Raw genomic sequence first — 16,545 nt, 5'->3', positions numbered from 1 at the left:
AAAAATCCACAGTGTATAACATTTTTAGAAATTAAATAAAAAGACCAAATGTCATTTTCAAGTGACTTGTATTTACAGTTTTATTTCAAACTGCAATGATTGACCAGCAGAATGAGCATATGGTTGATTCTTCAGGTTATACAGGATCTTTGTTGTTTTTAAACTGATGACGCACATTTGCTAAATCATCTGTCCAAGCACTAGATCATGCATTGGATCGAGTTAAGGTCCATTCACAATAAGAATGAAAACGATGTTGGCAGTTATTCCAATGAACATTGTTTATTCTAAACATAATTGGGGACAGTGCTTTTATCGATGGGAGAAATTGTTCTGAAAGTGATTCCAAAGATATTGTTGTGACGTTAGTTAAATTTTGCCGGGGGGAATTAATTGTCTGTTATCAATAGTTTCGTGATCCATGAAGCACAGTTCACACTTTCAAAACAAGCAGCTTTCTGACGGTCAGCGCACCAAATTCTTATGACCAACTTGTATTGTTGAAATCTGCATGTGGATTTATTTTGCTCTCATGCAATATTCCTGATTTTGTGGATTTAAAATGTAAATAATTTTGCGCACGAAAACTGTAAACTTGACAGCAACCGTTTTAGCAATTTTGTTATAAAGTTATTCTTATTGTGAGCGGACCTTTATCGCCATTGGAGCAACTAAATAAGTCAACTTGCAATTCACATATATTATAAATCAATATACAGTATATAATTTTTTTTTTTTGGTTATTACATATAATAATTTCCAGCCTGGTGATAGCAAATCATTATCGTTACAGGTATCTCGCTGCTGCAGAAACCATGTGCCAGTGCTAGTAAAATCATTAACATGCAAAAGTGTTCTTTGCACAGATATTAAGATACACTTTCACCATTTCAACTGTGAGCTGCTGTTCATTAACCTTGTACAGTATCACAGAGAGTAGGCTGTTAAGGAGATGTGGTGTGTTACATAACCTTCAAAAAGAGACAAAACTCCACAAAATTAAAGGGAAGTGGTTTTTGATATCTTTCGCTGGTGATGGAGGACAATCTCAAAAGGAATTATTCAGGAAAATGTGTAAAAACCATTCAATAAATAGACGAAGCATAAACTATAATACTGACAACTAAAGACAACATTTGGTTGCTACACTGTGAACACAACACACCTGTATGATTATTTACAGAGAAGCGATATAATTCCTCATAGCTGATCATCTTTAGAGAACATTAAAAATCAGAGGCAATATACAGTACGTGAAATACTTGGGTTTGATTATATTTCTCTTTCCTCGTTCAGTTGGATTTTTAATACAAGTAAAGTAGCCTTGTGCTTTAGAAAAATAAATAATTTGGAATGGAAAAAATATGTCCTTTTTGGCTCCTTCTGTTTAGTGGTTAGATTTCTTTTTAAAGAGCACAGCAGGGATGCGCATCACTTCCTGTTATGTTGATATCTGTGAGGGATGATCAGCTCAGATGTTCGATCTGAATGATTTGAACACCCAGTTAACTGAAAGCACTCACCGAATAGTGAAATCTCAGTGGCAAATGCTGTCATAGGACAATACAAGAAGCCAGGGTCATTTACATGTTGCATACACCAAATATGTTCATATGTACACAGTTTGTAGATTTACAAATGCAGAATGTAACAATTAAAATACACAGATATTGCAGTCATGGGTAGCTCGACCATTATGAAATGAGATTTGGAAAGGACTTTTCTGCAAGGGTTTAAGATGGCAACTAACAAAATGTTTTGCTATATATATATTTATTTTATTTATACACAACTTACATGATTTTCTTATAAGAATCTGTGCTTATTGATATGGTTTCTGTTATTTACAATCGACATTCCCGGTTAAGCAGAGAAGCAGTTCTTTGTTTTGGAACATGAAAATCAGCAGATTTCAGTGCATTTCGTTCATTCGATTCTTCCTCCCTGGTTTGGCCGAGGATTTGGCTGATGTGACTATGTGATGAAACAAAGTCGTAGGAGAGTTTTTGGCACCTTGTGACAGTACCTGAGCTGTTACTGCAGGTACCGGTAGACTTTGAAGCAGTGGTTACCAGAATCAGCCACCACAACATGGCCATCGGAGGTTAAAGCGAGACCCTGCGGCCCATACAGAGGGTCAGCACTTGTGTTGATGTAGGAGAGGAATGAGCCTGAGCTGTCAAACACCTGAGGAAAAAAATAATTACAATTTACTTTGAATTGAGTTTCTTGGAGAACTTGTAAAGAGGAAGTGGGCGTTTAGAGGATTCATTACCTGTATTCTGCTGTTGCCCCAGTCTGCTACAATGATGTTGCCGTTAACATCAACAGATACCCCTGTGGGGGCATTAAACTGGCCGTTTCCCTCTCCATGGGACCCGAATTTAAACAGAAACTCCCCATCTGCACTGTAGACCTGAGGAGAAACCGATTTTAATCACTCATATTCAATAAAATACAAGACGTTCATGTAATTTTTCTGCTCATTAAAAAGTAAGAAATGAATAATACAATGAAACTATTTTTTTAAATGATCCATTGATATAGCTAATCCATAAATAAATATGTATATCTCACGTTGCTCCAAACTTGTGAGTTTCCTATTTCTTTTGAGCACAAGAGAAGATATTTTAAAGAATGATGGTAACCAAACAGATAACGGCAGCCATTGACTTCCATAGTTTGGAAAAAATACTGTAGAAGTCAATGGCTACCATCAACTGTTTCTTCAAAATGTCTTCTTTTGTGCTAAACAGAAATAGGAAACACACAACAACTTGAGAAAGTGACATAATTCTGTCCCTTAAGTCTCTAAGATATTCTTATCTTCAGATATGGTCCAGTTCCCTTCCTAATAATTTCATGGTCTTTTATTGTCGACTAGGTGAAAATTTGTAACATCACTCACCTTGACGGAGTGGTTATGAAAGTCTGTCACGACAATTTCATTCTTGTTGTTGACAGCAACAAAGTGCGGACCTGCATGTGAGAAAACAAAAGTTGGGGAGAAGAAACATTCAGACATAATAAAGAGAAAGAGAGTATGATGATGTGATCAAGATCTCCAAACTGATCAGACAGATTTCAGATTGATGCTCGACAATTTGATTTCTGGCCAACTTGACTGAAACTTAATTCATTTCACTAAGATAAATCACCACATTCCGGGATGAGAATTCACTCAATACTTACTGAACCCAGGGCCAGATTTACTAAACCTTTGCTCCAGTCTAAACTTTGCATCACTTTTGTCTAAAAAGGAATGGGAAAAACACAAACAAGGATAAGAGGAGACAAATAAACGACAGGGTAGAGGGGGTTCACACAAATAAAAAGTGTGGGAGCTACATTTCAAGCAGTGTGAGGATGCAACTTTAAGTGCTGGAACAAACATGGAGCAGACCAGAACAATGGAGATGGGCATTTCAAACCAGTCCGCATGCTCATAAATTTCCTAAGAAGGGTTAGGAAAATGAAATTATACATTTAAAAAGTAAAATAAGCAGCAGAAGGGAAAGTGTTTGATAAACTAGAAAAAGCTAGACTAATATATGTGCATCTATCAGAATATAGGCTCTCCCATGTGTGCATGCATTGGCCTTAATTATTTATCATACAGACAGATAATGCAACTGAAAATATGGCTTTTGCTAAAGCAAAACAAAGGAACAGAACGGACACAAGTTTACATCCTTTCAGACACTGGAACTGAAAGCCTGGGTAAATCTGGCCTTTTCTGTATAAAACACACAAGCCTTTTGTGGTGTTTGTCTTCCCAGAAGGGTTCTTAGTTGTTGCTTTTGTAGTAAAACATCATTTATCACAGTTCTTTAAGTTTTGTTGATGAAATGTAATATTTTAGGTCACAAGAAGAGTTCCTGAGCTGACAAATGAGGTATTAGGAAGAGATGTTAGAAGACAAGCCGTCACACTGTGCACACAACACAGGCCGCTAACAACACTTCTGCAATCCTTCAGTGCTTAGGTTAACCACCACAACTGCATGCCATTGTTCATCTGTTGGCATTGCATTGCAGTTTCTACACCTCGTACCTGCAAACTGTCTGTCTGCGGTGCCTCTGGCTCCAAACTTGGTTACTAGTTTGCCATTAGATTGAAAGATGAACACACAGCAGGCTTTATTGTCCACTGCAATGATATGACCGTTCCTGTCCACAGCCACTCCTTTGGGTCCCATCAGACGGCCTGCGCCAATCTTATTCTGCATGAGGCACAGACAAAAAGAGAGAGAAGACCTTACTAAACGCCTCTTAAAAATTCTAGATTCTGATTATTCAATCGTGTCACTGAGTAAGAAAATAGTATAATTTTAATATTTACTCAGTTAAGTAGAGATATTTCAATGTTTTTTCTCTTATGTTCACTAAGGCTGCATTTTTTTAATCACAAACACAATAAATTACAGTTAATAACAATAATATTGTGAATGGTTATTACTATTTAATCTTTTTAAAAATATTTTCAAATGTAATTTATTGCTGTGATAAACAGCATAAATATTCCGAACTTTTGAGCGGTAGTGTAGAGACATATATAAGCTGTAAATTGTGATCTAAAAATGACCTTGAATTTCCCATCAGGGGAGAAGATGCTGATCCATCTATTATCATAATCAGCTACTATAATATCTCCATTTGTGTCGACTGCCACTCCTGTTGGCCTCTGCAGCTGTCCCGGAGAACGACCCCTGACCCCGAAGCGTGCTTTGAACTGCCCATCATTGGTAAACACCTTCAGAAAAACCAACAAATCCAATTTTGCACTAAATGCAATGAAAATGTTTCTGTATTGATCCCAAGTGACACATTGGGTAATCAATTGGGACATCAATATCCATCGGTATCCATTAAAATGCCTTAGATAAAATGAAGTCTATAATTTTGTTTCATATTTCCATGCATTGACTAACTTGTATGCACTGGTTGTTGCTGTCTGCTACAATGACCCTCCCATTATTGGAAGCAGAGATGCCCTGTAGATTGGTGAACTCTCCCTTCTCCCGTCCACGAGAGCCTGGGGGGTCAGACAAAAGAAATTCACTGCCATTCAAAATCCAAATGATATTTCGCAACAATTCAATGTCAAACATATTGCGTACACCAGGGTTACTTACCTACTCTATGAATGAGCTCATCTTCAATGGGGTTTTCCTTCTTTTTGGTAGTGCTGTACATGCTGGAGGGTCTCCGTACGGCTTTCTGTCTGATGTGTCCCCCTGTTCCACTGGGAGATTTTACCCTTCTTTTCACATCATCCGGAGACTGAGGCACGTCCGAAGGCTTTATCGCCCGCAGTCTGAATGGGCTGCCCCGCACAGGCTGTCCGTACAGCATCAGAGAGAACGAGTACTCCCCTTCACTCTTAAGTGTGTATCCTACCTCGTACGTTCCGTTTTTATTGTCCACGACCTCCACCTCTGTCGCATGCACTCCGTCCTGCCCCGTTATCTCTGCTCGGAGGACGGCGTTTCCAGTCCGCACAAGCTCGCTGTCCTTATCTTTAGTGGTAACAGTTGCAGTCACATGCTGTCCGACCAGCGCATGCCTGAGGCCTTCTCCTGTGGCCACACTGGTGTGTCCCACGGCACCCGTCGTCAGCAGGACGCCCAGGTTCTGGATGGAGCGTCGCAGGCCTTCTGTCTCTATCTGGCAGTCCAAGTGAGCATTTTCATGCGGCCGTTCGGGGAAGTCGTGACAGGCGAGGGCGCTCACACGTTCGCTCATCTGCTTTTGGACCAGCAGGACTTCGGTGGCACTGCCGTGGTTCAGGGCCTGTTCAGTGAAACTGCAGCTGCTCTGGATGTGCTCTTTTCCCTGCAGAAGGGACGATAGCTGCGCCTGAAGCACCTGCAGAGGACACCGCAGAAAGGAGCGTTAGAGAAATAGAAGGAATACAACCTTTTTAACCAATCAAGAGATTTTTTCTGACCTTCTGCTTGGTGCAACAAATGTTCTCCAGATCTGTGATGAGCGCAGCTTTGCGTTGGTGCAATGCCCTCTCGAGCTCCTCAAATGTCATGCTGATCTCATTAATGGCTTCGTTCTTTCTTTCTATCAGCTGTTGAGAGATTTCATTCACCAGCTCAATGGCAGCTGTTAGTTGAGGCAGTCTGAGCAAACAAAAAACAAGAACAAATTATGTAAACATAATTAAGTAAAAAAGAGATCAATAATTTGGAACTGTAATATTATGCAATAATCTGCATAGTCTGCAATAATATTATTATTTCTGTGTAGTCACTTCTAAAAGGAGACTTAATAATGATCATATATTATATAAATTATACAACAATTAACTAATAACAATTATATATTTTGCTCTATATTTAGTCACTAGTAAAATAAGACTAATAATAATTATTATTACATAATATTATTTTCTATAAATATTTTAGGAATATATTATGTTACAAATATAATAGTTTCACAAAAAATACACACACATTTACAGTATTTATATATATATATATATATAGAGAGAGAGAGAGAGAGAGAGAGAGAGAGAGTATTTATAACAATATATATATATATATATATATATATATATATATATATATATATATATATATATATATATATATATATATATATATATTGTATATACATGTGTATACATGAATTATATAAAACTGTGATATATTCACTATACTTATTATCATTATTATATTAGTACTGTTATTTAATGAAACATTTTAAAAGAAAATAATACACATTTATATATATATATATATATATATATATATATATATATATAATATTTTTATTTTATAATATGTATACATACATATAAAACGATATATATACAGTATGCATATATGTATGTAGAGTGTTTTTATTATTAATAAAGTGATGAACTGTATATAAAACAGCTTACTGTTTACCTGTTGCGTATAGCATCCAGCTGGTTCTTTAGTTCTGTTTTGTGCTGTTCTAGAACATCCCGCAGTGGAACAGTCACATGCTCCCTGTGTTCCCCCTCCGTGCAGTCCAGGCACATGGCCGTCTCACACGAGTCGCAGTAAAACTCCATCACCTGCAGGGGCGCCAGTGAGCAACCCATTCATTCAGCATCCTAATGGATTATCAAAGGGCGCTAATGTACGCTAACAGGCCTGAACAGCGGATGTATTATGACTTTGAAGACACATAAAAGAAAGAAGCTGGCAGCTTTCAGGTGTGTTTAAGAGGAAAGAGCAAAAACAATGAGAAAGCCACACAGCAGCCTCTGCCAATGAAAACCTGGCTCAAATGAAGAGAATTGAGTGATGGAAGGAATTTCCCATTCAGACATTTCTACATTTTGGCTGCAATTATTATTATTTTTTTTTTTTTCATGTTCTCAACAAATGCTGCCATCATCAGATGGAAAGAGGCTTACCTTGCCCTCGTGATTGGGGCAGGAGAGCGGTTTCCCAGCAGCTGCTGCGCTGACAGACTCCAGCACGCTGCAGGCCTCCGGCCGAGAACATTCTGGGTCTCTCTGCAGCACCTCCATGAGGTTTGTAATGAAGAAGTTGTTCTGTAGTGCCGCCACACCTTTCTCGGGCAATATTGAGGTCTGTCTACACACGGGGCAGGACAGCGTCAAGGACTGAGGAGGAATGTAGTTCTGTAGGCACCTGTGAGGAACACAAAAGGAACGCTTTAAAGAATGTACCCACTTATATATTCCTAACCGTAGATGGGAAACAAGTATGGTCAAGCTCAAAAAAGGGCAAATAAGCACCATAAACCATTATAAATGTAAGTCATATGTCTCACGCACTATATTTCAAGTCTTCTAAAGTCATACGATAGCTTTGTGTGAGGAAACAACTGAAACTTAAATCACCATTCACAATCATTTTGTGGAAATGAGCAGCTTGAATATTCTGCTATGAATAACTCCTCCTTTGTTCATCAGAAGAAAGAAAGTCATTCAGGTTGTGAAAGATAATGACAGAATTTCTGTTTTTTTGGGTGGAGTATTCCTTTAAGCAGACATAGGGCAATGTATTTTAACGTAAAAAAATAAATAAATAAATTTACATCATCTTAAAATTTATAATTATCCTTGAAAAACTAATATTAGCAACCTTTAACATACACTAGCTTTCAAAAGTTTGGGGTCAGTAAGATTTATTTTCAGCAATGAAGCATTAAATTGATCAAATAGATAAATATTCAAAATAAATTGTTCAAATAAATGCTGTTTGTGAACCTTCTATTCATTAAAGTATCCTTGAAAAATGTATAATTTCACAAGTTATTAAGCAGCACAACTACTTTCAACATTGATAATTGTAAGAAATGTTTCTTGGGCACCAAATCTGCATATTGCAATGAATTGTGACACTGAAGACCGTATTAAGGATTGCTGACAATTCAGCTTTGCCATCACAAAATATATTTTAAAATATATTAAAACAGAAAACAGATTGTACTATTTAAAAAAAGAGAGAGAAAAAGTTTTCACTCTATTTTTGATCAAATAAATGCAGCTTCTGCGTGACTTCTTTCAAAAACTTTTGAACATCTTACCAACCTCAAACATGGGAACGATAGTGTATCTCATATTCCAGAAATGATTTACTCCTTTGAGACAGAGTGAGAATGAGAGGGCTAGGAAGGGCAAGTGTTGCTGAAATTTCAGTCACAACATGAACAATCACAGTGGAAACACTCCGCTGACATACAACCCCACAGAAAGCACAAAACACCCAAAGAGACACATAAAGACAGAGAGTCTCATTGTTTCACTGACGACTACGTTTGTGATAGAAGGCAGAACATCTATGCCAAGGAATGTCAGCAGTAAGAACACAAAGTTCATATGAAATCCTATTAAAAGGCTAAGAACTGATCAATCCTGCAATCATTAACTCATTTTAATATGTTCAGGCTGGAGCTGCTCATGTTATGCCACGGTGCTCATGTGGGAAATGGAGTTTAAATGTGTCTCACGTCTTTACCGGATCTCCTCGGCATCATTTCCTGTGCTCTCTCTACCATAACTATTGTATATTATACAAATACTGTATGACCACATCTTCTTTGTTAAATGGAATCCAATGCTTGTTTCTTACTAATTTGGGGTGCTAATAGTTTTGAAAAAGGGTGAAAAAGTCTTGTATCATACATTAATCAGCAGAAAAATTCAGTTCCACATTGAATGATTCTGAAGCCATTCATTTATGCCTAATTCTGATTTCCACTTTTTCCAACCACTTGCATATTGTCAGTTTTTCAAGATGAAGGACTGTGCTATCAACAAATACAGACCTTTCGCAGAAGGTGTGCAGGCAGGGCAGGACTTTGGGGTTGTGGTAGTGGTCCAGACAGATACTACACACCAGGAACTGCTTGTCTATCTGGCGGACCACTGGACTTGTGCGGCCGGTCTCAATCTTTGCCATGGTGACAGACATCTACAGAGATGGCCGGGGGCCAGGATGCACCTTAACCTGAAATGAAGTAGATTCTTTGTTACAGAAAAAGAAAACCCCACAATGCTTTATCATTCTAATTTTGAAATGATGTAGAGACTCATAGTATGGCATGAAAAGACAACCTTTCATATAAAGAGGAATACATGAGAGCGAGATGGCAGGTGACGCCTGCTGGGCTGCCACCAAACCATCAACTTAAATAGGAAAATAACTGTTTTTCTGCAGGCCAGAGAACACACTGCATTTCATCAGAAGAGAAGAGCATGGACAATTGGATTAAGAGTTCTGGATGCAAATAGACGCTGTCAATTTTCATGCCACTTTTCTAGATGAGACTCAACAACAGCGGGCAGACAGATAAGTACTGATACAAGGACATGAACTACTGCTGTGCTGCGGCCATTACTGGCTCTTGATGATGGTGGTACATGCTGTGCCACTTTTTAATTTAGTTGTCCTCTAAGCAAAGAGACATGAGACAGAGGTACAACTGATATTTCAGGATAAATTCTACTTCAGGATGTTAAAAAGTGTCTAACATCAGGCCATAGAAATAAACCACCTTTTAAAAGAGTAAAAATAATATGAGACAAATCTACATTAAATATACCAATACTATTTATTCCGTAAGTCTCATTTTGCTGCACATTATAAAGTGAATGTGGTGAAATTATTTAACATTTTGTAATAGTATTTCCTGCATTTGGAAGCAAAATTATTATGATCCACTGACATGGCATGTTTCAACATATCTGACACACTTTACCCCACAGCTACCATTTTTGAACAAATAGTCCAATTAACAATTCATGGGTATTTCAATAAATCACTCAGTCAAATCATTCATATGTACAATTCACCAACACGCAAATGGTATTTTATTTTTGGATATATTTGCATTGACAAATAACTTTATCTGGCATGTAGAAAATGCAATTTTCAGCATAAATAAGTTATAGCATTTTACCTTTTTTTCATGTGTATCTGTCAGTCACAGCCAGCTGTGATTGATATGTTTGCATCAGGAGTGTAATACATGATTAAAAGATAAAAACGTAAAAAAAATAATAATACAGCTTTTAGTTGCAGTTTTAATTTTTTTTTAATATGTCTACATAATTTATAATTTTTTTTTTTACATTTTTTTACAGTTCATTCTGGTTCTCAAATCTGATTTGCAAAGTGTTTTTTCAATCCATGCGATATTCTATTATTGGTTCAAAAAAAGAAGTGCCATCTAAAATTATGCATAATTTACTAGATTAAGGCGGTGACACTTCTTACCCCACTCTCCCTTCCAAGTCATATTCAACAGAAACACAAAATAAGCGCTTTAATTCAGGAAAGTTCTCCAAGAAGTGTTTCATTATCGCATTTTCAGTCTTTCACTTCTGCTCTCTGCCATGTTTTTACAGTGAGTGTCTTGTAGTACTCCAGTGCCTCTGGTCCCAGAGCTGCTCTGATAATTCTGCACGACTGACATGTGCTCTCATGGAGGTATGAGTGATGGTAGCGTGAGAGCTTTAAACCTGGCTGATACCAGTTCCCTTTGCCCATTCTCTATTACCCTCCTCCCCCAAACCCCCTCACCCTCTCTGGTGTGTTGATGAATGCGGGCTATATTTAAATGTATGTCTCAGTGGGGTAGGCTTCATAAGGGGTCATGTCCAGCAGTGGATGCCTGAGATTCTTGTTGCACAACACAGAAAAGGAGCCAGAGCAGGTCTCTTGGCTGACGGGGGCTCAAATGTAGAATGTAGAATCATGATTATGTGAATAAACATGTTGTAAAGCATATTTACTGGAAATGAGAAACACATTTGAAAATAAGTGCAGAACCTTCCTGCAGTCAATGACATATAACAGTGTCAATAAACAAAGAAATGTAGTTTCACATTCGAGAGTACTTTATATTTACTTTGAATGTATTTTTCACTGTAATATATATATATTCTCACATCGAACCAGATGCATGCCAACCAACACACTACAAGTGAAATGATTTGCTCCAAACGCTGAAGGGTGACATAAATTCACCTGTTACACTAAAACGAGATCTGCAAGACCTTAGGGGTCAGGCCGGCAGTCAGCAACCCTGACCCAGATACAGCCATAATTGAGAAACCAAACACTGTGTCATTGCTGTCACTGTTCAAAAAATGAAGCCATCAACAATCAACAATTGTGACATTTACAAAATGATCCCACAACGCAGTCCCACTCATCACTGTGAGCATGGCACGTCTATACACCTTTCAGACTCACTCAACACAAATCTAACTGCTTCTGACATCCATCAAGCTTCCAAGGGATAATGAACTCATGAAATAGACTTCCAGAACTAGAGCTTAACCTATCAAAAAAAATACTGCTTTACACATGAACAACCTCAAAGCATATATTCCAACTGATCATCTCCTAAAAACCTGGTAAAATCAGACAAGGTGTGAACATGATACTAACCAAAGCATGAAATCATTCCTAAACCTCAGGCCAACTCTGACCAGCTTTAGAAAGGGAACCGGAGACAGAAACAAAAGCATTCTTCTCTTTCATAGCCACAGCTCTTCACTGCTCCAGTGAACACACAGACGACCGTTCACGTGCAAACACCAGAACTCAAACACACTAGACTAGAGGGTTAAAGGGGACTCCCACTTACACTCAAAAACAAAGTGGATGCTTCTCAGGCAGGTTCCATTGTTGTTTTCTGAGATCTCAGCAGGGCCTGGTGGCTGAATAGCATAACAGATCCCCTTCCCTCTGTCTTTAGACCCCCTCCCCAGATGAACGCACCGCTCGTTGTCCCCACGCCTAGTGCACTCTCAGTGCCCGAGCAACAGCTGTGATGTCACAAAGGGGCGGCTGGCTAAAGCCAAACCATGTCTACTAGGATACACCATTGGCTGAAGCTGAATGCAGAGTCTTTGCTCCACCCACAAGCTCTGCTGCTATTGGCCGATCAGTGTTATCCTCCCAAAGGCATGGATTGCCTCAGAGAGAAACAATTCCTTCTGACAGATTAGGAGGGATGGGAAAGGGAGAGGATTTGAGTTGAATGCTAGCTTTTTACTTGCAAGCACTTCAGTGTGTGTGAAAGCTTATGTTAAACACAACATGATAACAATCATATAAAAAGACTTTCTGTTTAGTTTGACAATAATTCGAGTTGTAGTGCACCACAAAAGTGTTCAGTTCATAGTGCACTGCTTTTAAAGGAAAAAGCTTCTATGTGAATGCTTCTACCTTCTAAAATGCACTTTTAAGTGAGTAAATGTGAATTATTTTGAGACAAAAAGTGTAGGGTGTTAAATTTCTGCAAGTTTATTTATGTTACCTATATTGTTCAACTATTTTGACATGATGAAATCATCAAAATGAATTTTAATCTTAGTTTAACTCTGGACACTGTCCTGCTTTTGCTTGCTTGTGAACTGGCTGACATATAAAGTCATAAAAAAAATCGCTGATGGTTATGTAAGGGATGATGTCATTACATCTGGATGGAGTGACTCCAGATTGCAGGATTATGAATTTCAATACCTCTGATTCATGAGAAATAAAATATTAATACAAATAAACCAATTAATAAAATAAAATGTACAAACATTGAATAAAAAACATTAATATTTACTAATACACAATATTTTCATGTATGTATCAAAATATGAAGGCTTATACTTCTATCTAATACGTATACTTTTGCATATTTCTGAATGTAATTATTTATTAGTTTGACGATAGATTTTAAAATACTTTCTGAGTGAATGGCATTTTTAATCCATCAACAGAGCGGCTCGAGATTAAATGGAAAACATCAACAGTCATTAATCTGAAAGGATTGACTGTCTGATTTCTCCCACGGTGGCTGGTTTTCAGATAACACCCACACCTCTGACTGACGCCACGGCTCCAAACTTGCACCAACACAGCAGGCATAAGTGAAGCTGGACTTTTTAATCATGGAATTTCTTTTGTATATGGGAGAATACATGCTGTTACTTGTGTGCAAGGGAAATTAAAGACAGAGAAACCTGTTTGTATATTTATGATCATTGTGACAGAGTAGCTTTGTGGTTGATGACCTGGGCTGACATGATAAATATTGCTTGCTCGCTCCCATGTAGAGGTACCCAGAACTTACTGGCACTAAAAAAAGGGGGAATTTTTTTAACCAGATCATGAGGGGCAGCCAACTGAAATCCTAAATGCATATCCACTGCAATTTCCTGACATACTTAGCAGGCTAATATCATCTGTCAAAGGTGTCCAGTAGATAGGTATAGCGCTGTGGGAAACTCTACAGCAAACCAGGATTAGTTCCACTCTGCAATGCCATTTATTCCAGTTAAATTCTATCAAATTCAGTCATACTAGTTAGCTGGAGAAATGAATTTCCAAATTCCCTTACAGTATATCAGCTGTGCAATAACCAAACATATGGAGCGCTCCCACACAGCACAAACAGTGAAGCGTAATTAAAGTTTCCTGATGATTGCATTAATTAATCTTTACATAAAGTGCAATAAGATGCCATGTCCAGTCCACTCGGCTCAGATGGAGCCTTCAGGCACCGTCCTCTTACTGTGTCTAGTTATGTAATATAGCATGTCACTGCAATTGCAGAGAGGGAGAGGTAATCATGCCGCAGGAAACATGACTCAACAGAATGCTGTCAGGATACCGCAGGGCACAGGAGAGAGAGAGAGGGATTCAAAACAGAGAGAAAGATCTTGCTCTACCTATGTCTTGTAGTCGTCATTACACAGATTTGGGAATTTAGTGTTCCACTGTTTTAACTTTGACATTCATAAACTAGTGTCACCCTAGATTCATTTCTTTTGCTCAGTGGTTTCTCTTTTATACACTTTTTTTGGGCTTCAAATCTCTACCCCCATTCACTGCCATTATAAAGCTGGGAAGAGCCAGGACATTTTTAATTTAACTCGGATTGTACTCATCTGAAAGAAGACAGTCATACACACCTAGGATGGCTTGAGGGCAAGCAAATCATGCATCATGCATGCAATTTTCATTTTTGGGTGAACTATCCCTTTAACTGGACCTCATTCTGACAGTAGACTATGAATAGCTCATTTGCATATCCTAATCATTTCTTTCTATCTTTCTCTCTCACTCTCTGTACTGTACTGATGGAATGCATGGATAGCTCAGTACATGAGATGGGTCAGAAATAATCTGATCCCTAAAATAACTAATGTTTATTTGTGTGTGTGTGTTTTCAGAGGAGATGCTTAAGAACACTTAATGCCTTAAGCATATAAACAATGCCAACAAAGAGGTCAAATATTTCTCCATTTAATAAAGCACTTGCCATATGTAAAGTGGAGAGTGAGTCACCCTGCGGATCAGCCTTTTGCGCTTCACTGGAAAAACTCACTTATACAGTATATGTTTATCAGTTCAGGAGTTTAAATTATGCAGAAGTGTCCTCAATTGTTTTCTGAATAGTGAGTACAGGAGCAGACCCCTCCTGTACTCTGAGAGAGTTCAGAGGGGCAATGGTTCTGGAGGGTTCTGAGTCTGACACATCCATCAAAAAAATTAAATAAATAAATAAATAATAATAAAAGCAGAGGAAATATGGAATAATAAAACTACTTAAGGCATTACAAGATACATCGATTAGTATGCTGCTCAATGCAAACATTCAGTTTATCTTTGGATTTAAAGTGTGTAATATTTATTTATATTTATTTATTTTCTGCTTTTGCAGTTTAATATGCAGACACAGCTTTAAGTAAGCCAATTATAGTGTGCTTGTGGTGCTTTCAAAAAACCTTGTACATCAATTTCTGGCTCAACCAATGGCGTGAGTTTGGGTCGGGACTAGCTGAAAGAATCTTTATTTCTGCAATTCCATTTGATCACAGGTGATCACATATGACGAAACGGAAAAAGTGACAGATCTTTACTTCTGTATTGTGACTTACATCCAAGAAAGAAAAAAAAAACATTATCCAAAATGAAAAAAGTTAATTAGGGTGGGGAGTTGGTTCTATCTATTGGTTGTTGATTAGATGGAGGCGGGGTTTAAACAGACAAGATGATATCACAGAGGAGACTGAACGCAAGATCATGCTATGATGTTTTGATGAAACATTTTAAAAACTTAAATTAAACATGCATGGATGACTAATTTTCAATACAAACTTTTTTTAAAAACATTATGTTTGTATTGTTTATGTTTCATTAATTTGTTATTCCTAAGAAGAAATGCCTTTGTAATCTTTCGTCCAAATCAAAATTAATTGAAATGAGTTTCTATTCCAGTGACATCTTGTAGACAGTAGTCTATTATAATATATTAACCGAAAGCTATTCAGAGAATATTATTACAAAACTCTCTTTCAGGTCTGGCTTCATTTTTCTAGTAGTGCAATTCCAATCCAACCAATTCTCATAGGTGCTGCACTTTTTTTTCCTATTGAATAACAAATTAAGTTGGAAATACATCACATTATGCAAGTGAAACTGTTACGAATGTGGTTTCATGTTGACAGCTGGGAGTCAGCATGTTTTATGAAATATTATTTAAGTTAAGTATGGCCAATTGCTTTGATTTAGTATGCCTTTAGCTCAAACTGTAGAGCATGGCACTACTTATGTCAAGGTTCATCTCCCAGGGAATGCATGAACTAATGTTTACTTTGAATTCTTAAAAGCATATGCCAAATGCATAAATGTAATGAATTAGCAAAGGAGTTGAGCTACCAAACTGTACTCAACAGTATGTTCATGCTGTGTGTGGCAGCATTTTTTCAAGCTCTTTTGACCCTTCATTAATTCCTCCTTCCCCCATTTCTCTCCGACTCCCTCTTACTCAGAAACACTTTCATAATGAAGGAACAATAGTCAATAGTATCTGAAACCAAGCCAAGAAAGACTAATTCTCCCTAATACTCCTTACACTAACAGAAATAACACAACACACTCATCTCTTGGGAATCATTCAGATTCAAAATAAACCCCAAACAAGCCTGCAGATAAGTAAGATGATTTGAGAATGCTTTCAAATGATTGTTTTGTAGAGGATGTGCACGTTGTCATGCTCATTTCATCGCATTATAGCATGC

The 16,545-nt window shown here is 37.6% G+C and overlaps 1 protein-coding gene across 4 annotated transcripts in view; it reads right to left on the bottom strand.

Moving 5' to 3' along the window:
• Positions 1-64: 64 nt before the first annotated feature.
• LOC113054294 (tripartite motif-containing protein 3-like) overlaps positions 65-16,545 on the bottom strand; it is a 32,504-nt gene continuing 16,023 nt past the window's right edge. For 2 of the 4 annotated variants that reach the window (XM_026219741.1, XM_026219740.1), the window contains 12 exons: positions 9,282-9,463; positions 7,399-7,639; positions 6,902-7,053; positions 5,950-6,130; positions 5,135-5,867; positions 4,931-5,034; positions 4,585-4,752; positions 4,054-4,222; positions 3,193-3,252; positions 2,909-2,979; positions 2,276-2,416; positions 65-2,187 (listed from right to left, as the gene is read on the bottom strand). In XM_026219741.1, coding sequence (XP_026075526.1) covers positions 2,035-2,187; positions 2,276-2,416; positions 2,909-2,979; positions 3,193-3,252; positions 4,054-4,222; positions 4,585-4,752; positions 4,931-5,034; positions 5,135-5,867; positions 5,950-6,130; positions 6,902-7,053; positions 7,399-7,639; positions 9,282-9,427 — 2,319 coding nt within the window. In that variant the 5' untranslated portion in view covers positions 9,428-9,463 and the 3' untranslated portion in view covers positions 65-2,034. Of the gene's footprint in view, positions 2,188-2,275; positions 2,417-2,908; positions 2,980-3,192; positions 3,253-4,053; positions 4,223-4,584; positions 4,753-4,930; positions 5,035-5,134; positions 5,868-5,949; positions 6,131-6,901; positions 7,054-7,398; positions 7,640-9,281; positions 9,464-12,110; positions 12,298-16,545 lie in introns of those variants that run through there. The other 2 variants (XM_026219739.1, XM_026219742.1) reach the window with 2 other exon arrangements.

This window comes from Carassius auratus, chromosome 35, assembly GCF_003368295.1.
Source record: "Carassius auratus strain Wakin chromosome 35, ASM336829v1, whole genome shotgun sequence".
In the NCBI taxonomy this organism is placed as follows: domain Eukaryota; kingdom Metazoa; phylum Chordata; class Actinopteri; order Cypriniformes; family Cyprinidae; genus Carassius; species Carassius auratus.
Note: the sequence above shows the minus strand (reverse complement) of the source record. Positions and strands in the feature narration are given on the sequence as shown.